The 24092-nt window shown below is 30.3% G+C and overlaps 3 protein-coding genes and 1 long non-coding RNA gene across 4 annotated transcripts; 1 reads left to right on the top strand and 3 right to left on the bottom strand.

Annotated features, from left to right (window-relative positions):
• Positions 1-3230: 3230 nt before the first annotated feature.
• LOC145744150 (angiopoietin-related protein 2-like) lies at positions 3231-7828 on the bottom strand. The gene is made up of 6 exons (XM_082562268.1): positions 7435-7828; positions 7131-7255; positions 6749-6845; positions 6565-6661; positions 6439-6506; positions 3231-3478 (listed from the first exon to the last, which is right to left on the bottom strand). Exons 1-6 carry the CDS (start codon positions 7826-7828, stop codon positions 3231-3233), a joined length of 1029 nt encoding a protein of 342 aa, XP_082418394.1.
• Positions 7829-10663: 2835 nt separating this feature from the next.
• LOC145741425 (microfibril-associated glycoprotein 4-like) lies at positions 10664-13218 on the bottom strand. The gene is made up of 6 exons (XM_082559016.1): positions 12862-13218; positions 12676-12800; positions 12498-12594; positions 12314-12410; positions 12188-12255; positions 10664-11030 (listed from the first exon to the last, which is right to left on the bottom strand). Exons 1-6 carry the CDS (start codon positions 13175-13177, stop codon positions 10783-10785), a joined length of 951 nt encoding a protein of 316 aa, XP_082415142.1. The 5' UTR covers positions 13178-13218; the 3' UTR covers positions 10664-10782.
• Positions 13219-16413: 3195 nt separating this feature from the next.
• Positions 16414-18486, top strand: LOC145741427 (uncharacterized). Its single transcript, XR_014280934.1, has 3 exons — positions 16414-16670; positions 16951-17050; positions 17708-18486. It is a non-coding gene; the product is annotated as an uncharacterized LOC145741427 (long non-coding RNA).
• A 1412-nt stretch (positions 18487-19898) lies between these two features.
• Positions 19899-22570, bottom strand: LOC145744144 (angiopoietin-related protein 2-like). The gene is made up of 5 exons (XM_082562258.1): positions 22448-22570; positions 22065-22161; positions 21881-21977; positions 21755-21822; positions 19899-20143 (listed from the first exon to the last, which is right to left on the bottom strand). Exons 1-5 carry the CDS (start codon positions 22568-22570, stop codon positions 19899-19901), a joined length of 630 nt encoding a protein of 209 aa, XP_082418384.1.
• Between the last annotated feature and the right edge of the window lie 1522 nt (positions 22571-24092).

Below are 24092 nucleotides of genomic sequence, written 5' to 3'. Positions count from 1 at the left end.
AGTTACTGAATTATTGTTAAAATATTGTAGAATTTACGTAATTTCTAATTAACGAAATTTTTAACGAAAAAACTTTATTTTATTGATTAGTTTTTAATTGATGTATCGTCGTTTGGTAAAAATTTGGTCTATTTTACTAAGTGCTCGAACTGCATTAAAATTGTGGTAATATGGTCGCAACTTTTAACTGATATTTGCCCACTATTATTTATATTACTAACTTAGCCTCATTATAGATAAATCATTAACATAAATTTAATTTTTTTTTTATTTTTACGCGAAATAAAATTTTGTTTTTATTTTTAAACCTACTTTATATAAAAAAAATAAATGTCAAAATATAACATTAAATATTCAAAAAAAATAATTTTAAGTTTTAGTTTTTAACTAAACTAACATTTCGACTCTTTCTAGGTTCAAAATATATTTTAAAAACGGTTTTTAAATCATTTAAACTTTTTTTTTTCGTGTATTCGCTACAGCGACTAAACATATATTACGTGTCAAAAAAATTCGACCAATCAAAAGCTTTTAAATTTCGATTGAGCACTATTTTATTTGTGACGTCACATTTCAATGACACGTGACCATAATTTTGTAACTTTCTTGTTTAATGTTTTGACAGGTGTGGCTGTGATGTTAATCATGCCAGGGTTGCCAAATTATTTACAAAAGTGTTGCCAAAAATGTATTTTAATATTTGGTAATATAAATTCGCAAAAATAATTAAAAAAAACGCCAATTAATGTGACGTCATAGTTATGTATTAAAAACTGTTGAAATAACGACATTTAGTTGGATTTTGCTTAATTTAAATATTGATAATGAAAAAGAATTTTAAAATATTATTAAATAATTAAGTATTTCGGCACCTAACCCATTTTAATTTGCCTCATTGCGCATCGTTGAAATTATATGGATAGGAAATAAAAGCGTAACAAAACAACGAAATTTAATTTAATTATTTCGTTTATAAATTTCCTAAAAATAAAAATATTTTTCCCGCTCTTTTTTAAGGTAACATCTGTTCCTTATGACGTCACAGGCTGTATATTGTAACGTCACAAACTATTATTTAACACAGGTTTGAATGTTCAGAGTTAGGTAACTTAATTTTTTTTTCATATTTTTAATAATTTATTATAATTAAAATTAAATTACCTTTTGTTTACGGTCCTTATTTTAAAACAGTTCTTGTAAAATGTCTTTACAGGTTTTTAGATATGTAATATATACGCTAACTCCATATATTTCTAAAATATATGTATTCCCTAACTCTATAACCATTTTATATCTAATAATAAGTTATTATTATATTATAATCACGATAATTAAACAATATTCTTTTGTTACTTTAAATAGCTAAAGTTGGTAAAAAAGGTAACATAGACATAATTTTAAAAACTGTTTTAAATTAAAATTTTTTTATTTTCATTTTTGCCTTTTAAAACTTTGCAAAAGTGACGCAACAATGCACTTACAATGACATTTGTGACGACATAGAATAAGTTACAACGCCACGCTTAAATGAACTTGAGTTTAACGACATGCTTGATTACCACGTGGTCTAAAAAATTGTCAATTTTATTAATATTTTATTATTTTTAAAAACCCAAATATTAGGCATTTATTTGGAGAAAAAAATTATTGTTATGTTATAAATAAACCTAACAATTTCTGGTATTTATTTTTGGTAAAGGCCAACTTTAAGACCTAAACATAGAGTAACATTTAATCTCCCGACCAAGTCTTAAGTTATATAGTTACAAGTTGAAAGGTTTCGGGTTCGAATCGCACTAATGCTACACTAATTATCCATTTGTTTGGCGTTTACGGATAGCTTAAACAAGTTTTTAGGTTTTTAGCACGAAATGTGAGTTTAAATTTGAGTAGGTTGTTTTTTTATATAATGTTTATATTTATATAAATACTGAATTTGATTTTTTAATTTTAAATTTTAAGCCGCACTATGAACCCGGCCTTTTTAGTTTGGCGTTTATCTAATTAACAAATTAATTACAAACTAAAGTAGTTAAGTAAATTTATTTTTTATTTTTTTGTTACGTTTCTTTTGCGCATAAATGAAAGTAAATAAAATACTTAATAATTTTTTTTTGGATATATCTTTATCCTCGATGTGGAAAGGTCGAATGCGTAATCTAAACATAAAGTAACAACAGTTACTCCGACCCAGTCTCGAGTTTGGATATTATAGATTATTTTTTCCCAATAATTGAACTGCTAATTACGTGCTGGCACAGCAGGAGTTTATATCATTGAAAGAGCATTTTCGAAGCACTACAGTTTAAGAGCAGTCGGGATTGAACCCACAACCTCATGGTGGTGTAGTTTTTATATTATGATCTGTATTTTATATTATGACAGCAAACCTAAACATTAACTTTTTTAATCTAACTAGATTAGTTGTTTTTGCTAAAATAATTATTCAACAATTTTCCTAAATTTTGTCATGATTCTTTTAAATGCTATCAGTGGGGTTCGAACTTAAATCATTAGATTTATAAACTATTAATGTTCTACGCATGGTCTTTAAAGTAGTTTAATGTGTTTAATAAAATAAATTATAAAAAATTTAAATTTTAAATACTTTTATTCTTTTTAAAAATTAAACAAATTTTATTTTTTTTTATGTTGATTTATTTATTGTGACGTCATATTTAAACTTTCTGATTTTCTTTTTTTTATATAAACACAGATTATTTACAGAATTATTTTAATGGTAAAGCAATGTTAAAATAATAATTAGCACAACTATTTACACAATATAATTACATTTAAATTAACAATAAATGTAAACAAATTTGATTGACGTTTGATATGTGATCAGAATTCTATTAACATATTTTAATAAACAAATTTTATTAAAAAAAATTAAAATAATTACTCAATGATAAAATAATTTAAAATTTTTTACGGTAATTAATTAATTTAATTAAAAAACCTTATATTCTTAATTAATTTATTTTCGAATATTTTACAAAAAATCGTTTTTAATTATTAATTACCGAATATTTTACTAAAAATCGTTTTTAATTATTAATTAACGAATATTTTACAAAAAAATCGTTTTTAATTATTAATTAACGAATATTTTACAAAAAATCGTTTTTAATTATTAATTAACGAATATTTTACAAAAAATCGTTTTTAATTATTAATTAGCGATTATTTTACAAAAAATCTTTTTTAATTATTAATTAACGAATATTTTACAACGGTCTAATCATCATTTTAGCTTTTTTAAACGAATACCGATTAATTTTCCACCAATACCAACTTATGCCACGAAGACTTTGAACTCCCCCAACAAGATATTCTCCGTTTAAGTTTGAGTGACCACAATAGTTATACCACCAAGCACCATGACGGTTGTTAGCGCAGTTAACACCATTCCACGTATCATGATCTTGATCAAATGTTGTAAACGACATCCCATTATGAACTCTCATCGAATCTCCTGCATAAATATAAAAGTTAAACAATTCACTAAAATATAAAAAGTTTTAAACTAAAAAACTTTTATAAGAATTTAGGGTGAAAAAAAATTTTTATGCGTTATTAATATTTATTTTTAAAAAAAGACATAAAAGGGATTAAGTTTTATTCAAAATTTTTGTTTTTTTTTAATTAATTGGTTTTTTATTTTATAACGGTAAAATTTTTTATTAATTATTTACCCAAATTGGATTATAGTTTTGTACAACACATTGTGACGTCATTATTAAAAGTGTATGGGGATTGTGACCATGAATAGTTACATGATATTCAAAATCGTCAATCCTAAATACGTTGTGTTAACTTTTTTAAACAAAACCAGGTTTTAATTTTATCTTAGGTACACTGATTAATGTTAACAGTATGGCTCTGTAACTTTGTACTTCTGCTTTTATTAATTATATCCATTTTAAATCGTGTGATACTTTTTTCCATATTTCTAAGAAAATAAGTTTTTTAAAAATTTTTATCGTGTTTGATCTATCTGTAGACGCTGGGCTCAAGAACGAATAGTGTGGCATTGGTGCGGCTTGAACCCGAAACCTTTTGGTTTGTTCAAGTTATTTGTAAACGCCGCGCTTAAGAACGAATAGCGTGACATTGGTGCGGCTTGAACCCGAAACCTTTTGGTGTGTTTAAGCTATTTGTAAACGCCGCGCTTAAGAACGAATAATGTGGCATTGGTGCGTCTTGAACCCGAAACCTTTTGGTGTGTTTAAGCTATTTGTAAACGCCCCGCTCAAGAGCGAATAGTGTGGCATTGGTGCGGCTTGAACCCGAAACCTTTTGGTGTGTTTAAGGTATTTGTAAACGCCGCGCTTAAGAACGAATAGTGTGACATTGGTGCGGCTTGAACCCGAAACCTTTTGGTGTGTTTAAGCTATTTGTAAACGCCGCGCTTAAGAACGAATAATGTGACATTGGTGCGGCTTGAACCCAAAACCTTTTGGTGTGTTTAAGGTATTTGTAAACGCCGCGCTTAAGAAAGAATAGTGTGACATTGGTGCGGCTTGAACCCGAAACCTTTTGGTGTGTTTAAGCTATTTGTAAACGCCGCGCTTAAGAACGAATAATGTGGCATTGGTGCGTCTTGAACCCGAAACCTTTTGGTGTGTTTAAGCTATTTGTAAACGCCGCGCTCAAGAGCGAATAATGTGGCATTGGTGCGGCTTGAACCCGAAACCTTTTGGTGTGTTTAAGCTATTTGTAAACGCCGCGCTTAAGAACGAATAGTGTGACATTGGTGCGGCTTGAACCCAAAACCTTTTGGTGTGTTTAAGCTATTTGTAAACGCCGCGCTTAAGAACGAATAGTGTGGCATTGGTGCGGCTTGAACCCAAAACCTTTTGGTGTGTTTAAGCTATTTGTAAACGCCGCGCTTAAGAACGAATAGTGTGACATTGGTGCGGCTTGAACCCGAAACCTTTTGGTGTGTTTAAGCTATTTGTAAACGCCGCGCTCAAGAACGAATAGTGTGACATTGGTGCGGCTTGAACCCGAAACCTTTTGGTGTGTTTAAGCTATTTGTAAACGCCGCGCTTAAGAACGAATAGTGTGGCATTGGTGCGGCTTGAACCCGAAACCTTTTGGTGTGTTTAAGCTATTTGTAAACGCCGCGCTTAAGAACGAATAGTGTGGCATTGGTGCGGCTTGAACCCAAAACCTTTTGGTGTGTTTAAGGTTATTGTAAACGCCGCGCTTAAGAACGAATAATGTGGCATTGGTGCGGCTTGAACCCGAAACCTTTTGGTGTGTTTAAGCTATTTGTAAACGCCGCGCTTAAGAACGAATAGTGTGACATTGGTGCGGCTTGAACCCGAAACCTTTTGGTGTGTTTAAGCTATTTGTAAACGCCGCGCTTAAGAACGAATAGTGTGGCATTGGTGCGGCTTGAACCCAAAACCTTTTGGTGTGTTTAAGGTATTTGTAAACGCCGCGCTTAAGAACGAATAATGTGGCATTGGTGCGGCTTGAACCCGAAACCTTTTGGTGTGTTTAAGCTATTTGTAAACGCCGCGCTTAAGAACGAATAGTGTGGCATTGGTGCGGCTTGAACCCAAAACCTTTTGGTGTGTTTAAGCTATTTGTAAACGCCGCGCTTAAGAACGAATAGTGTGGCATTGGTGCGGCTTGAACCCGAAACCTTTTGGTGTGTTTAAGCTATTTATAAACGCCGCGCTTAAGAACGAATAGTGTGGCATTGGTGCGGCTTGAACCCAAAACCTAACGGCTCGTGGTCCGACGCTTTAACCGGTTTACCACACTATCGTATTTAATATTTTTATGGGGTAAGGGTGTGTTGTTATGACTTGTGTGAGCTATCCGTAAACGCCGCGCTTAAGAACGAATAGTGTGGTATTATAACCAAAACTGCTGTATGTGATTAAAAGATAAATTTTCGCGGGCAAATATTAGTTTCGAGTTGCAACTATATCGGCAGTGTGGTGTAGTGGTCCAAACACTTTCTACACCACACAAGGTCCTGAGTTTGATCCCCAATGAAATCATGCTGTAGCGCACTTAAGCAAGGCGCTATTAACGGTATAAACTCTGCTGAGCCAGCATCTAATCAGCAGCTTAAATAATGGGCAAATATAATCAATACTATCCCGAACTGTCAAAGGCAACTCGAGACTGGGTCAAAGTAACTGATGTTACTTTATATTTAGGTCGGACATTCGGCCTTCTCACATCGAGGATAAAAATATATACAAAAAAATATTACAACAATTAAGATAAAGACATGTTATCGAACAATATTACAATATTAAAAGTTAAGTTTGTTTTGTGAAGCGTAGAATTATAGCAAAGTACCAGAGTAAAGGTCCTTTGTTTTAAAAAACTTTATTTATTAATTCTTTTTTTTTTGTATAAAATATTAAATAGAACAAATCAAAGGTAACGTAATTAAATTTTACAAACCTGCAGTACCGCTATATCCTTCCACGGTCAATCGATAGAAACTTTCAGGATTTCCAACTTTAAAGTTGCTAAAATATAAAAGTTTTTTGACAAAATAAAACTTTAATATTTAACTGATGGTTTTACCTGTATCTTGCAAAGATTTTTTCGTCATTCCAGGAGTTTAAATCAACTCGTAATTCAAAATTTCGTGATTTTGTCAACTGGTAAAGGTTATTTAAACCTGTATATAAATGTCTTGATATATTTTATGCAACAGACAACTTTAACACAAATAATAAAGTTAAAGAATTAGATTCCAAGGACTTACCAAGCCAATATTCGCCCGATATGTTTCCAAAACCATTCACGTAGTTATCCCAATCCAAGTAAAATTCTTGAGACCCATCGAAACGCCTTTGAATGACCTTGAAATCAAAATGTTTATTAATTTGCGAACCGGCATATAAACGGTATGAACTCCTGCTGAACCAGCATTTAATCAGCAGCTTAGTTATCGGGCAATTATGATCTATAAAATTCCAAACTGCCAAAGACAACTTGAGACTGGGTCAAAGTAACTGATGTTACTTTAATTTTAGGTCGGGAATTCGGCCTTCTCACATCGAGAATAAAGATATATACAAAAAAAAACTTTGTCAATGGTAAAAAACTAAATGACAATACTAATTATAAAAGTTAATAATATTTACTGTCCATCCATTATCGCCTGTGGTTTGATCACAATAAACTGGAGTTATTTTTTGGTTTATAATAACGTTGTATACACCGCTTTCTGCATTGTTGGTAAAACCTTTACAATCCGACGGTGACATTCCTAAAATAGCATTAACAGTGTTTATGGTTATACTCTTACAATGTGGGAGTTGCACAGCTATAAATTATATTAATACAGTTTATTAGGATTTAAATCCGAGTTATATTAATCCTAGCTATTCGAATATTGCCAGTTTGTTGCAATAATCTCTGTTTATATTTACTTAAATTATTTCATACCCCTTTGCTTAGATTCAAGCCCAGAGATTTTCTTTTCCAGTTTAAGAAGCAATTCCTGACATTTATCACAGCTTCCCGGTTCCCCTTTCGCTCCGGAAGAACCCGGAGCTCCCATAGCGCCCGGAGCACCATTAGCACCTGGAACACCATCTGCACCTGGAGCACCGTTATCACCTGGAACACCATTATCACCTGAAACACCATCAGCACCTGGATCACCGGGGGCACCTGGAACACCATCTGCACCGGGAACACCATTAGTACCGGGGGGTCCAATCGGTCCCCTCGCTATTGTAACGTCATTATTTCCACAAGTTAAAACAACCTTTCTTGTGTTTTGAACTTGTGCGAACAAAAACACAAAGCACAGGAATTTAACAAAGAATTTATGCATTTTAATAACTCTCTGTAAAACACAACAACTAATATAAGTAAATCAATGGTATCTTAAACTAGAGTTAATTCTCCTTAAAACTTTATGTCATGTCATTAAAATTTAACTTTCTACAATTTAAAGTTAATAAGTTTATTAAATGAAATTTTTAGTGTTTGGTTGAGTTTTGTTTTATTGTAGTTATGTGTTTTGTTTTTAATTAACAAACTTATGACCGGCCACGTGGCGCAGTGGCACTTGGCACCACAACACGAAGTCCTTGTTTCGATCCTCGCCACTTTCCTATATTAACATATGATATTAAGAGGAACAATATATAAAGGTGACAAAAGTAACCTGGGTTGAAGTAACAAAAATAACAAAACTTACATTAAGCACCCAATTAGTTAGCCATTAACCCATTCGAAGCGGGATGGAAGACGCGCTCTGTCTGCTGGGGTATTTTAACGCTTCAAGCGATTATTAAAAAAACCTTAAATTTTATAAGTCCCCTTTAGGTCTTTTAGGTGATGTTTAAGCGATTACTTTTAAACAGGTAGCGTGGTGTAGTGGTCAAAACACAGTCTTAAGTTTGATTTCGTAAACTGCTGCTTAGCCAGCACTAAATTAGCAGCTAAATTATCGGACAAATATATTTAAAAATAACCCAAACTGCGAAGAAAGCGGGCGTAGTAAAGGGTGTTTCTCAAGGTCATGTAGTCGACTTTCCCGCATCGAGGATAAATTTATATAAAAAATTAATCGCTTAAGTGTTAAAAAAATACCCCAGCAGACGGAGAGCATCTTCCAACTCGCTTCGAAGCGATTAATGGCTAATTAATGGTCTGCATCAAGATAACGTTTTTAAATTGGCCGTGTAACATCGATAATAAATCATTATAAAATAACAAAAGTTACATTAAGGTTACGTTATTAAATTGGTCTGTAAAATAACAAAGAATAAATTGTTTTAAAAATAACGAAATATCTTGCTGTTATATTTCTAACATTTTATTGCGTCTTAAAAATGGTATTTGAATAAAATGCGCCACTTAACTTGTATGTTTAACATACAATTAAACCTAAACATAAAGATTTGTTTACAATAATAATATAAGAATATAAAATACAAATTACCTTAAAATTCCAATTATTAAAGTATTGTTAATTAAAATTATTAAAAATATTTTCAATTTAGCGCAACGTTAAGACCAATATTAAAAGTAAACAACATTATGACGTCATAAGGGCTATAAGAATGGTTATTGTTAGTTTAATGTTTTAAGTAACTCTTAGTTCTAACAAAACGTAAACAAAATTTTGATTTTTTTTGCAAATTATAATCTTGCTAGTTTACACAAGTAATTTAATTTGGCAGTGCAGTCGTTATGGGCGATCGTAGTTATGCTTGTTAGTATTATAACTGTACTTAATTAACTATTTTACCTACTTAATATATAATATCGTTTCTATATTTATAATTTTAACTAAAGAGTAAAGTTATATATAGACCAAAGTTAGCATATTAGACATTTTTAAAGTAATTGTCTAAATTTTTCGAAACTTAAAATAAAATTGCTTTTATAAAACCATTCTGCGAATATGTAAATATGCCTAAATAACATTTTAAACAATATTTATAATTTGCAAAATTCGCTTAAATTTTGACGCCTAATTTTGTTTAGCTTGGGGCATTTAATTTCTATTATATGACGTCATAAGTTTGCAATAAGGTTTAATAAATGCGCGTAATATTAAAACGCAAATATATTAGATTAATAATTGTGACTATTTTATTAATTTGCCAATTAAATATTTTAAACTAATAAAAAATTAATTTAATATTTGCAAATGTTGCAATTTTTGTTCAAGTATTTTAATTTAAATGACTCAATATAAATCAGATATAAAGTTTAAAACATTTAAATATTTTAATATTTTATTTTTTTAAACAAATTTTACAAATTTACTTAAACATTTTAATTTATTTAAATTCTATTGTTTCCATTAAAAATAATCTTTGTTACATAATAGCATTGTGACGTCATATTTAAACTTTCTGATTCCTTTTTTTATATATAAACACAGATTATTTACAGAATTATTTTAATGGTAAAGCAATGTTAAAATAATAATTAGCACAACTATTTACACATTATAATCACATTTAAATTAACAATAAATGTAAACAAATTTGATTGACGTTTGATATGTGATCAGAATTCTATTAACATATTTTAATTAACAAATTTTAATAAAAAAAAGTTAAAATAATTACTCAATGATAAAATAATTGTTTAAAATTAAAAATATTTCACTTAACTTTATTTTACTAATTAATATTAATTTTTAATTATAAACACACCTTTTTAACAAATATTTTACAATAAGGTTTTTATTTTAATTAATGCCCTTTATTTACAAATATGTTAATAATGATTAGTTTTTACTAAAAACCTATGAAAAGGCGCTTTACAATTTTTTACCGTAATTAATTAATTTAATTAAAAAACTTTATGTTTTTAATTAATTTTACAATTTTATGCTTTTTTAATTATTACTATTAATTATTAATTAACAAATATTTTACAAAAAATCGATTTTAAATATTAATTAACAAATAATTTACAAAAATCGTTTTTAATTATTAATTAACAATTATTTTACAAAAAATCGATTTTAATTATTAATTAACGAATATTTTACAAAAAATCGTTTTTAATTATTAATTTATAATTATTTTACAAAAAATCGTTTTTAATTATTAATTAACGAATATTTTACAAAAAATCGTTTTTAATTATTAATTTATAATTATTTTACAAAAAATCGTTTTTAATTATTAATTAACGTATATTTTACAAAAAATCGTTTTTAATTATTAATTAACGAATATTTTACAAAAAATCGTTTCTAATTATTAATTAACAATTATTTTACAAAAAATCGTTTTTAATTATTAATTAACGAATATTTTACAACGGCCTAATCATCATTTTAGCTTTTTTAAACGAATAATAATTATTTTTCCAATAATACCAATATATGCCACGATGACTTTGAACCCCCCCAACAAGATATTCTCCGTTTAAGTTTGAGTTAGCACAATGGTTATACCACCAAGCACCATGACGGTAGTTAGCGCAGTTACGACCACTCCACCTATCATGATCTTGATCAAATGTTGAAAACGACATCCCATTATGAACACTCATCGAATCTCCTGCATAAATATAAAAGTTAAATAATTTACTAAAATATAAAAAGTTTTAAACTAAAAAACTTTTATAAGAATTTGGGGTGAAAAAAAAATATTTTTATATTCGTTATTAATATTTTATTTTAAAAAAAGGACATAAAAGGGGTTAAGTTTTAATAAAAATTTTTAGTTTTAATTAATTTGTTTTTTATGTCATAACGGTAAAATTTTTATTAATTATTTACCCAAATTAGATTATAGTTTTGTACAACACATTGTGACGTCATTAATAAAAGTGGATGGGTATTGTGACCATGAATAGTTACATGATATTCAAAATCGTCAATCCTAAATACGTTGTGTTAACTTTTTTAAACAAAACCCGGTTTTAATTTATCTTAGGTACACTGATTAATGTTAACAGTATGGCTCTGTAGCTTTGTACTTCTGCTTTTATTAATTATATCCATTTTAAATCGTGTGATACTTTTTTCCATATCTTTTTAAGAGAATATTTGACCACACTATCGTATTTTATATTTTTATGGGGTAAGGGTGTGTTGGTATGACTTGTGTGAGCTATCCGTAAACGCCGCGCTTAAGAACGAATAGTGTTGTATTATAAATAAAACTGCTGTATGTGATAAAAAGATAAATTTTCGCGGGTAAATATTGTTTTCGGGTTGCAACTACATCGGCAGTGTGGTGTAGTGGTCCGAACATTTTCTACACCACACAAGGTCCTAAGTTTGATCCCCAACGAAATTATGCTGTAGCGCACTTAAGCAAGGCGCTATTAACGGTATAAACTCCTGCTGAGCCAGCATCTAATTAGCAGCTTAAATATCGGGCAAATATAATCTATAGTATCTCAAACTGTCAAAGGCAACTCGAGACTGGGACAGGATAACTGTTGTTACTCTATGTTTAGGTCGCGCATTCGACCTTTCCACATTGAGGATAAAAATATATACAAAAAAATATTACAACAATTAAGATAAAGACATGTTATCGAACAATATTACAATATTAAAAGTTAGGTTTGTTTTGTGAAGCGTAGAATTATAGCAAAGTACCAGAGTAAAGGTCCTTTGTTTTAAAAAACTTTATTTATTAATTCTTTTTTTGTATAAAATATTAAATAGAACAAATCAAAGGTAACGTAATTATATTTTACAAACCTGCAGTACCGCTATATCCTTCCACAGTCAATCGATAGAAACTTTCAGGATTTCCAACTTTAAAGTTGCTAAAATATAAAAGTTTTTTGACAAAATAAAACTTTAATATTTAACTGATGGTTTTACCTGTATCTTGCAAAGATTTTTTTGTCATTCCAGGAGTTTAAATCAACTCGTAATTCAAAATTTCGTGATTTTGTCAACTGGTAAAGGTTATTTAAACCTGTATATAAATGTCTTGATATATTATATGCAACAGACAACTTTAACATAAATAATTAAGATAAAGAATTAGATTTCAAGGACCTACCGAGCCAATATTCGCCTGATATGTTTCCAAAACCATTCACGTAGTTATCCCAATCCAAGTAAAATTCTTGAGACCCATCGAAACGCCTTTGAATGACCTTGAAATCAAAAATGTTAATTTAATTTAAATATTTCTAATAAATTAGAAATATTTATTATAAAAATTAAGTAATATTTACCATCCAAAATTCATCGTCTGTGGTTTGATCACAATAAACTGGTGTTATTTTATTGTTCATGATTATGTAGTATACCCCGCTTTCTGCATTGTCCTTTAAACCATTACAGTCCATGGTAGGCATTACTAAAAACCAAAAACTTGGGTAAATATGCAAACTAATAAAGGGTTACTTGTGTTAACTTACTTTTTACTGTTTGGGTTTCATTAAATCGATTTTCGAGCTCAGTGAGTTTATTTTTTAACTCAAGCAGCAAACTCTGACATTCATCACAGTTACCCGGCTCCCCCTTCGCTCCGGGAAGACCCCTGACACCATCAACACCGGGAAATCCGGAAGTTCCGTTGAATCCGGGAGGTCCGATCGGTCCCATCTTTCCGGGAGATCCAGGTTCTCCGCGTTCCATTGTGTCGTCATCGTTGCCACAAGTTAAAACAACTTGTCTGACGTTTTGTCCGCGTACAAACAAAAACACTAACACTAATAACTTAACACAAAACATGTTTTTTGTTTAAGCAATATCTATAAGATAAAGTTATAAACAATAAACAACTGTAGTTAACATTTTAAAATGACACAGCCTAAAAAAAGCAAATGTAGTCAATAAAAATGTAAACTCAACAACCAATAACCATAAACGTAAATAACCAAACTATATAACACAGAGTAACAGACTCTGAAATAACTTAAATTTAATTAACGATCAATTTATGCTGACAAAAAATAATTCGCTTTAAAGTTATTTATTCGGATTTTAAGACAAAATGTTGGCTCAGCTTTTTGCCAGTTTTATATTAAATCAGGCAGAATTATATGCTAAAAAAACACTTGATTTTATATCTTAATTTTTTACATCTCGTCTATAACTCAGGTTTGAAAACACTTTTAAAGCTTTTTTAAACGCAAAGTGATGTCACTCTAGTAAATAATGACGTAAAAATGATTGGAAATGCGTTTTAAAACACGTTTTGTCAATGTTTTCTTTTGCGCTTTAAAATTTTGTTATACTTAAATATTTTAATTTTAATAGCACTCGATTAGTTAGCCATTACCGCTTCGAAGCGGGTTGAAATATGCGCTCCGTCTGCTGGGGTATTTTAACGCTTTAAGCGATTGATGAAGCAACCTTAAATTTTATTAGTCGCCTTCAGGTCTTTTAGGTGATGTTTAAGCGGTTAAAGTACTGACTTTTTTATACCTCAATAAAACTAGTTCGGTTTGTTGAAAAAGTTTTATTGCTTAAATTTGTTAACATTTGGAATTGAGGTAGTATTTTAAAATATTTAAAATTTAATTATTCCTTATTTATGTTTTAATTATTCGCTTAGATGTTAATAACAATATCCCAGCAGACGAAGCACATCTTCCAACCCACTCCGAAGCGATTAATGACTAACTAATTGTCTGTTAATAACAGTTTATGTTAGTAACTTGCTAAAGCAAACCTATCCTTAACGTAAAACAATCAGATTTATGAAATAACTAGACGTATACGTTTGACCAGGCTTATACGTTGAATAAACGTTAATTGTAACAACAAAACAGTTTTTATACGTAGGTATATTTACCAGTTCAATAATTCGTAAACGGTACGAAATTGACAGCAGTAAAAATCAGCAAAGTGGTAATGGTTAAAACACTTAGCTCCACTACATTGGATTCTGGCTTCGATCGCCACTGCTCTTAGGCTCTAGTGCCCCTAAATTAAGAAGCTATAAATGGTATAAACTTCTGCTGAGCCAACACTTCATCAGCAGCTTTATTATCGGGCAGTTATAATCTATAATATTCATAACTGCAAATGTCAACCCAAAACTGAGTTGGGGTAACAAATGTTACTCTATGTTAAGGTTTTAAAGTCGGCCTTTCCACATCGAGGATAAATAATTATGAAAAAATAAACTGTTTGAATGCTAGTCGCTTGGCTGCCTAAAAAATAAAATTCACCAAAAAATCGCTAAATTTTAGTCTAATATATTCATAGAGTCAAAAACCTTATGCTAGTTGGTCTATTAATAACAAACTTTGACCACTAAAGTAAAACACACAACAAGTTGTAAACCTCAACAGTTTTATCACGCTTTTAAAAATATTTTGAAACGCAGAGTAGTTTAGTAGTGATGTCATAGTCTAAGGGGGACAAAAGAACTCATCTTTAATTCAGAATTAAATAATTTAATGAAGGTTTTAGATTAACTACACCACCAAAATTAATAAAATTCAGCTATAAACAACAAATACATTAATATAAAACCAAATTGCATGACTCTGACCCCCGCTGTTTAAAAAATAAACCACACAGTGCTTATTTAAACTATCTGTATTGCGATTGCTTTGCCATATGAACAAAACGATATTTTAACAATTTTTTTACATTATTTGAAATCGTATTTTTACTTTAGTATAACTTTGTTTTTATAAGTTTTACCCAGTAACAAACAACACACCCTTTTTAAGGGGGCACTCCCCTATTCTATATCGTATTGTTCGTTGTACACTCTTCTCTTGTACTTCGTCGTTAAAGATGCAAGGACACCTGTATATATACACAGAAAGAAAAAGCTTTTGAAGAAGATTATTTAGGAAGTATTGCATCATTCTAAAATAAGGTGATATTGTTCTAGGTAACTAAAAGAACTATTGTTGTCAGTTCAGCTAAAAATGAGGTAATGTTTTTTATGCAGTCAGCCAAAAACCAAGTTTTTGTCGTTCCTTGTATTTAAGCTAGCAAATAATGGATGTGGTTTTAAGTAACGCTTAAAATAGAAATATTTATTGAACTTTGTCAAAACCCCGTTGCACGAAGGTCTTGTGTTAAAGCAAGTAATCTTATTACCGGTTCTGCATGGGTTAAGTTGTGTGTTTAAAGTGCTTTGCCTTTTGTACTTTGACGTGTTTTGTTTAACAATGGGTCTCAAGATAACTCTTTATTTAAACATGATGTAATAGTTGACAAGTGCTAAATATCATGAAGTCAGTATTTCTTTATGATGTCATTGTTTAAAAATAAATTCAACACGTGAAGAAAAAATTTGCAAAAATTTTGCCAGCATTGCGAATTCAAGTAAAAGCTAAAATAATTGCATTTAACAAACTATCATTAATAATAAGCCAATTTTTGAATATTTATCCTCTTTAAGAATATTTATCCTCATGAATTTCAAAAGAGGGGAAATTTGTTCTTATAAGGCGAAAAGAAAACATTTAATTCCCGAATAAATTAACTTTTAATACGTCATCTTAAAAATAATATTGAAAAATATTTTAAGTAAAATGTAATCCAATTTTGGACAATTTTTAAACTAAACTATTAGACTATTGCAACAATAACTAACTTATACTGTAACTGTAAAACGAATTTTTAATTAAGTTGCATTTTAATTATAGACAGCCTGACAGTCTGACAGTCTGACAGTTGGTTTTAGTGTTTAAAAAATAATAAAATTGATATAAATGCAGAATGAATAGGTTTTTTTACGAATATGTCAGCAATTTTTTATTTTATTTGAACTAAGATATTATATTGACATGGAAACAAGATCAGATTATGTTTTTATTTTTAATAATGAAATAAGTTTAACATAAAATAATTTTTAAGTTTAATAAATTTATCCATAATAATAAATGATCAAGAGCACAAGATAACACTAACTAACAATTTTATTTATTTTCTTGAAGTTTTTAGTTTAATTAACCCTCTTACTTGTTAAACAACACTTTTTTCATTGTTTTAGATTTCTGCTATAGGTTTCATGTAAACGAGGCCTTTAAACTATCATTAGTTTGTTTAGAAATAATCTAAAACAAAACCTGAATTATATCAATATTTTAAACTTTGATTTGAACCCCCCAATTTGCCAAGGTTCAATGGGTTTACTTCAAAACAATTTTAAACAAAATTAAACCAATCAGAAAGAGGGAACCGTGGTTGCTGCTTTTCGACAATTTCATGATCAATGTTTGTTGAAATTTAAAGATGGAATTACCAAGACACGGTAATAAATCAAAGTAAGGGTGATCAATTAAATTTGAAAACCTTTTTGAAAATAATGTTTTTGCAAAATTTTACTTCTAAGGTAACTAGATCTGTTATTATTATCCTTTTTTTAATAATATTTTGTGCTTTATCAGTAGACCAACTTTTTGAGTGGATTATTGGACGTTTATTTTTATACACTTTTTATTACCACTACTCCATTCTTATTTTTTAACCCACTTACTACCAGTTACTAATGCTTTGAGTAAAATATAATAATCAAGGCATTTTACATTTAGTCAAAGAACACTTAACACGAGATGACCTTACAACAGAAAGCTGTAAAAAGATTAGCTTAGATGATATTCTATTTTATTGCAAGATCGTCATTTTATCAAAGTTAGACATCGTTGATATTTGTATTTTTCAATGTAGGTCGATAAAATGGACATATCATCCACCAAACTTCTAAATATATAGATTACAAAATTTACTTTTGTTTATACTGTAGGCCTATAAAATGGACATATTTATAAATAAATATATATTTTTATTTTTTGTATATATCTTTATCCTCGATGTGGGAAAGTCGAATGCGCGACCTAAACATAGAGTAACATAAGTTACTCCGACCTGGGCTCGAGTTGCCTGTTGGAGTTTGGGATAGTATAGAGACTATAATTGCCAGGTAATTATGCTGCTGATTAAGTGCTGGCTCAGCAGGAGTTCATACCGTTTATAGCACCTTACTCAAGGGCGCAACAGCATGAGATCACTGGGGATTGAACCTAGGACCTTGTGTATGGTAGAAGAGTGTTCTGACCACTATACCACGGTGCGATCGATGTTGGAAAAAAATGATATACTGTATGTAGTAAGTTGTTTTCTACATTTTAGGCAGTTAGCTAAAAATTACACAACATTATAGGTAGGTAATTAACATTTTATAAAAATATAAATTCAGTAATAACAAAAAAATGTTATAGCCAAAAATAGTTAAATATTTCGTTCTAACTTTTGTCAAACAATTTTTTAATTTTTTACTTTTATGATTAGGGTAACAGTTGATTTACTTAATCAACTGATCTGCAAAAGAAGATATTTTCCTAATATCAAGGAGAGAAAGGATTATGACATCGTAGAAACCCATTTTAACAACACAGTCAACCATATCAGAGTAATTAAGGAAGCATAGAATTTTACTGATCGCTACAGTTTTACGTACACTAGTGTTACAGTTTAAATTTTGCTTTTCAATTAGGTTTTTAAATTACACATAAAAAACTAACATTACATTTTTTATACTGAACAGTAATATTGAAAAATAACAAACATATTACAAGGCTTTTAGGTAGCGAAAATTACTCTTTGTTTTGGGTGTCAAAATATAATTTTCTTACTTTAGTTTTAATGTTTATAAGCTAATTTTACAGGTTTATGTTTAATCCATTTAAAGATTGTACTGAAATTATATTTTAATTACTTTCCAAAATTTGGTGGATTTTATTTGCAAAATATATTAGGTATTTTGTGAGATTTTAATCAAAACTGGTAACATTTTTTACTGTACCATAGTTGTAATTATAATTGATTTTTTGTGAAGTGTAAAAACGCAATTTTAAAATTCCAAATTCATTAATTTTTCACTGTGTCCATATATATCAGCTGATTTAAAGTGCTATATGCTTGTGTTTTAATTAGTTACACAAATATTAATACTTCATGTAAATTACATTTTTCTGCAATAATATAATAACGCTGGTTAATTGAACAAATATTCTCTTAATAAAATGATTAAGTGATAATATCAAGTTATAGTTAATATATAGGTATGTATATCGTTTCACTGTGGTAAGATTTAAATAACACTTTTAACACGATTTGTATAGCTAAAAATTTGTGTTTTTTTGAATTTAATTTTGGTTAAACTTGAATAACTAGTAGCACATTGGTATATCATTTGTATTGCAATTACATCTGGTTTATTCCTAATATGTGCTTATATTTATATAAAGGTTAGGTAAAAAGGGGGCCCACATGCTAAGTTTATTTGTCGTTTGTTGATAATATTTCTCCATTCGTCTAGGACAGTGGTCGGCAACCACCGGCCCGGTGCCGGTCCATGAGCAGTACGTTACCGGGCCGTATTTTTTTGAGGTTTAATGCTTAAAAACAGAAACGTCATTTTTGATTTGTAAGCTTATTTTGTCGTAGAAACATTTAAAAATGTTTATTATCGATTTGATGAAGAAATTAATTGCTTTAAACTTATTTGCGTCTCTTGAAACATCATTATTAGCTAAATTAATTGATTTCTTTCACCCGAAAATGCAAAAAAATTGTTTTTTTAAAAGCTGGTCAAAAGATTCCGGTTTTAAATCAGTCCGCATTGCGAAAAACGTTGCCGACCTCTGGTTTAGGATATTGATTTGTTGAAAGGAGGGTCACTAGTGTTAATACAATGTTGCGTTATTAAAGTTCGTCCCATGTCATTGCCTTTAAAAGAAAGTTGAATCGTTCACCAGCTTGTTAAGTTGTCTCTGCTTGGTTATATCTAACTCTTTTAAGCGAAGAAGTCGGTTGTCAAACGTGTAATTTTGGTTACGATTTAGTGATGATAAAAACGTCTTTTCATTTAATAACCTTTTTTAAAGCACTTTATAGGATGTGTTTAAGTTGTGGCTAAACAAACTAAACCTTGTTACATAATAACCTGGCATTGTGACGTCATATTTAAACTTTTTTTTTTTTTATATAAACACAGATTATTTACAGAATTATTTTAATGGTAAAGCAATGTTAAAATAGTAATTAGCACAACTATTTACACATTATAATCACATTTAAATTAACAATAAATGTAAACAAATTTGATTGACGTTTGATATGTGATATTTTACGAAAAATCGTTTATAATTATTAATTAACAAATATTTTACAAAAAATAGTTTTTAATTATTAATTAACGAATATTTTTCAAAAAATCGTTTCTAATTATTAATTAACGAATATTTTCCAAAAAATCGATTTAAATTATTAATTAACGAATGTTTTACAAAAAATCGTTTTTAATTATTAATTAACGAATGTTTTACCAAAAATAGTTTTTAATTATTAATTAACGAATGTTTTACCAAAAATCAATTTTAATTATTAATTAACAAATATTTTACAAAAAATCGTTTTTAATTATTAATTAACGAATATTTTACAAAAAATCGTTTTTAATTATTAATTAACGAATATTTTACAACGGTCTAATCATCATTTTAGCTTTTTTAAACGAATACAAATTATTTTTCCAACGCCCCCAATATATGCCACGATAACTTTCAACTCCCCCAACAAGATATTCTCCGTTTAAGTTTGAGTCAGCACAATTTTTATACCACCAAGCACCATGATCGTTGTTAGCGCAGTTATAACTCGCCCTATCATGATCTTGATCAAATGTTGAAAACGACATCCCATTATGAACACTCATCGAATCTCCTGCATAAATATAAAAGTTAAATAATTCACTAAAATATAAAAAGTTTTAAACTAAACAACTTTTATAAGAATTTGACGTAAAAAAAAATATTTTTATATTCGTTATTAATATTTTATTTTTTAAAAATGAACATAAAATGGATTAAGTTTTAATTAAAATTTTTGTTTTTTTTTAATTAATTTGATTTTTTATGTCATAACGGTAAAATTTTTTATTAATTATTTACTCAAATTAGATTATAGTTTTATACAATATATTGTGACGTCATTATTAAAAGTGTATGGGTATTGTGACCATGAATAGTTACATGATATTCAAAATCGTCAATCCTAAATACGTTGTGTTAACTTTTTTAAACAAAACCAGGTTTTAATTTTATCTTAGGTACACTGATTAATGTTAACAGTATGGCTCTGTAGCTTTGTACTTCTGCTTTTATTAATTATATCTATTTTAAATCGTGTGATATTTTTTTTCCATATTTCTTAAGAGAATAAGTTGTTTTATTATTTTTATCGTGTTTAATCTATCTGTAAACGCCGCGCTTAAGAACGAATAGTGTGGCATTGGTGCGGCTTGAACCCGAAACCTTTTGGTGTATTTAAGCTATTTGTAAAAGCCGCGCTTAAGAACAAATAGTGTGACATTGGTGCGGCTTGAACCAGAAACCTTTTGGTGTAGTTAAGCTATTTGTAAACGCCGCGCTTAAGAACGAATAATGTGGCATTGGTGCGGCTTGAACCCGAAACCTTTTGGTTTGTTTAAGCTATTTGTAAACGCCGCGCTTAAGAACGAATAATGTGACATTGGTGCGGCTTGAACCCGAAACCTTTTGGTGTGTTTAAGCTATTTGTAAACGCCGCGCTCAAGAGCGAATAGTGTGGCATAGGTGCGGCTTGAACCCAAAACCTTTCGGCTCGTGGTCCGACGCTTTGACCGGTTGACCACACTATCGTATTTTTGTATTTTTATGGGGTAAGGGTGTGTTGTTAATACTTGTGTGAGCTATCCTTAAACGCCGCGCTTAAGAACGAATAGTGTTGTTTTATAAATAAAACTGTTGTATGTGATAAAGAGAGAAATTTTCGCGGGCAAATATTAGTTTCGAGTTGCAACTATACCGGCAGTGTGGTGTAGTGGTCCGAACACTTTCTACACCACATAAGGTCCTAAGTTTGATCCCCAATGAAATCATGTTGTAGCGCACTTAAGCAAGGCGCTATTAACGGTATAAACTCTTGCTGAGCCAGCATCTAATTAGCAGCTTAAATATCGGGCAAATATAATCTATAGTATCTCAAACTGTCAAAGGCAACTCGAGACTGGGTTGGGATAACTGTTGTTACTTTATGTTTAGGTCGAGCATTCGACCTTTCCACATTGAGGATAAAAATATATACAAAAAAATATTACAACAATTAAAATAAAGACATGTTATCGAACAATATTACAATAATAAAAGTTAAGGTTGTTTTGTTAAGCGTAGAATTATAACAAAGTACCAGAGTAAAGGTCCTTTGTTTTAAAAAACTTTATTTATTAATTCTTTTTTTTTTGTATAAAATATTAAATAGAACAAATCAAAGGTAACGTAATTAAATTTTACAAACCTGCAGTACCGCTATATCCTTCCACGGTCAATCGATAGAAACTTTCAGGATTTCCAACTTTAAAATTGCTAAAATATAAAAGTTTTTTGACAAAATAAAACTTTAATATTTAACTGATGGTTTTACCTGTATCTTGCAAAGATTTTTTCGTCATTCCAGGAGTTTAAATCAACTCGTAATTCAAAATTTCGTGATTTTGTCAACTGGTAAAGGTTATTTAAACCTGTATATAAATGTCTTGATGTATTATATGCAACAGACAACTTTAACATAAATAATTAAGATAAAGAATTAGATTTCAAGGACTTACCAAGCCAATATTCGCCCGATATGTTTCCAAAACCATTCACGTAGTTATCCCAATTCAAGTAAAATTCTTGAGACCCATCGAAACGCCTTTGAATGACCTTGAAATCAAAATGTTTATTAATTTGCGAACCGGCATATAAACGGTATGAACTCCTGCTGAACCAGCACTTAATCAGCAGCTTAGTTATCGGGCAATTATGATCTATAATATCCCAAACTGCCAAAGACAACTTGAGACTGGGTCAAAGTAACTGATGTTACTTTATATTTAGGTCAGGCATTCGGCCTTCTCACATCGAGGATAAAGATATATACAAAAAAAAAACTTTGTCAATGGTAAAAAACTAATTGACAATACTAATTATAAAAGTTAATAATATTTACTGTCCATCCATTATCGCCTGTGGTTTGATCACAATAAACTGGAGTTATTTTTTGGTTTATAATAACGTTGTATACACCGCTTTCTGCATTGTTGGTAAAACCTTTACATTCCGACGGTGACATTCCTAAAATAGCAGTAACATTGTTTATGGTTATACTCTTACAATGTGGAAGTTGCACAGCTATAAATTATATTAATACAGTTTATTAGAATTTAAATCCGAGTAAAATTAATCCTAGCTATTCGAATATTGCCAGTTTGTTGCAATAAACTCTGTTTATATTTACTTAAATTATTTCATACCCCTTAGCTGAGATTCAAGCCCAGAGATTTTCTTTTCCAGTTTAAGAAGCAATTCCTGGCGGTCATCACAGATTCCTGGAGCACCATCAGCACCGGGAGCACCATCAGCACCTGGTACACCATCAGCACCGGGAGCACCATCAGCACCGGGAACACCATTAGCACCTGAAGCACCATCAGCACCGGGAGCACCGTTATCACCTGGAACACCATCAGCACCGGAAGCACCATCAACACCGGGAGCACCATCAAGACCTTTATCACCGGGAGCACCTGGAACACCATTATCACCTGGAACACCATTATCACCTGGAACTCCATTAGCACCTGGAACACCATCAGCACCTGGATCACCGGGAGCACCTGGAACACCATCACCACCGGGAGCACCATCAGCACCTGGATCACCGGGAGCACCTGGAACACCATCACCACCAAGAACACCGGAAACGCCGTTGATTCCGGGAGGTCCAATCGGTCCTCTCTTTCCGGAATTTCCTCTTTTCCCTCTTCCTAATGTGTTGTCATTATTCCCACAAGTTAAAACAACTTTTCTGGTGTTTTGAACTTGTGGGAACAAAAACACAAAGCACAGGAATTTAACAAAGAATTTATGCATTTTAATAACTCTCTGTAAAACACAACAACTAATATAAGTAAATCAATGGTATCTTAAATAAGAGGTAATTCTCCTTAAAACTTTATGTCATGTCATTAAAATTTAACTTTCTACAATTTAAAGTTAATAAGTTTATTAGCTAAATTAGTGTTTTGTCGAGTTTTGTTTTATTGTAGTTATGTGTTTTGTTTTTATGACCGGTTATGACCGGTCTTATGACCGGCCTTATGACCGGCCACGTGGCGCAGTGGCGCTTGGCATCACAACACGAAGTCCCTGGTTCGATCCTCGCTACTATCCTATATTAACACTATAATTAATATGTTGTCAGTACTAACTTGACTTTAAATATATTTAGGTTGGTATTACTTATATGATACTAGAAGGTTTACAATATAAAAACTTGACAAAAGTAACCTGGGTTGAAGTAACAAAAATACCAAAACTTACATTAAGCACCCGATTAGTTAGCCATTAACCCATTCGAAGCGGGTTGGAAGACGCGCTCCGTCTGCTGGGGTATTTTAACGCTTCAAGCGATTAATAAAAAAACTTTTTTATTATAAATTTTATTAGTGCTTTTAGGTCTTTTAGATGATGTTTAAGCGATTACTTTTAAACAGGTAGCGTGGTGTAGTGGTCAAAACACGGTCTTAAGTTCGATTTCGTGAACTGCTGTTTAGTCAGCACTAAATTAACAGCTAAATTCAACGACAAATATA

The sequence above is a fragment of the Corella eumyota genome, chromosome 2, assembly GCF_963082875.1.
Source record: "Corella eumyota chromosome 2, kaCorEumy4.1, whole genome shotgun sequence".
NCBI lineage: Eukaryota > Metazoa > Chordata > Ascidiacea > Phlebobranchia > Corellidae > Corella > Corella eumyota.
Note: the sequence above shows the minus strand (reverse complement) of the source record. Positions and strands in the feature narration are given on the sequence as shown.

What these genes read in the sequence shown, in the direction of transcription:
- LOC145744144 (XM_082562258.1), bottom strand. Translation starts at nt 22,570, where the DNA reads ATGTCACCGTCGGAATGTAAAGGTTTTACCAACAATGCAGAAAGCGGT. An exon ending in CAGGCGATAATGGATGGACA is followed by an intron (nt 22,162 to 22,447) that starts GTAAATATTATT and finishes TTTGATTTCAAG; the next exon opens with GTCATTCAAAGGCGTTTCGA. An exon ending in AAAATCTTTGCAAGATACAG is followed by an intron (nt 21,823 to 21,880) that starts GTAAAACCATCA and finishes TTTATATTTTAG; the next exon opens with CAATTTTAAAGTTGGAAATC.
- LOC145744150 (XM_082562268.1), bottom strand. Translation starts at nt 7,828, where the DNA reads ATGCATAAATTCTTTGTTAAATTCCTGTGCTTTGTGTTTTTGTTCGCA. An exon ending in AAAATCTTTGCAAGATACAG is followed by an intron (nt 6,507 to 6,564) that starts GTAAAACCATCA and finishes TTTATATTTTAG; the next exon opens with CAACTTTAAAGTTGGAAATC. An exon ending in AGGATATAGCGGTACTGCAG is followed by an intron (nt 3,479 to 6,438) that starts GTTTGTAAAATT and finishes ATATTTATGCAG; the next exon opens with GAGATTCGATGAGAGTTCAT.
- LOC145741425 (XM_082559016.1), bottom strand. Translation starts at nt 13,177, where the DNA reads ATGTTTTGTGTTAAGTTATTAGTGTTAGTGTTTTTGTTTGTACGCGGA. An exon ending in ATCAGGCGAATATTGGCTCG is followed by an intron (nt 12,411 to 12,497) that starts GTAGGTCCTTGA and finishes ATTTATATACAG; the next exon opens with GTTTAAATAACCTTTACCAG. An exon ending in AAAATCTTTGCAAGATACAG is followed by an intron (nt 12,256 to 12,313) that starts GTAAAACCATCA and finishes TTTATATTTTAG; the next exon opens with CAACTTTAAAGTTGGAAATC.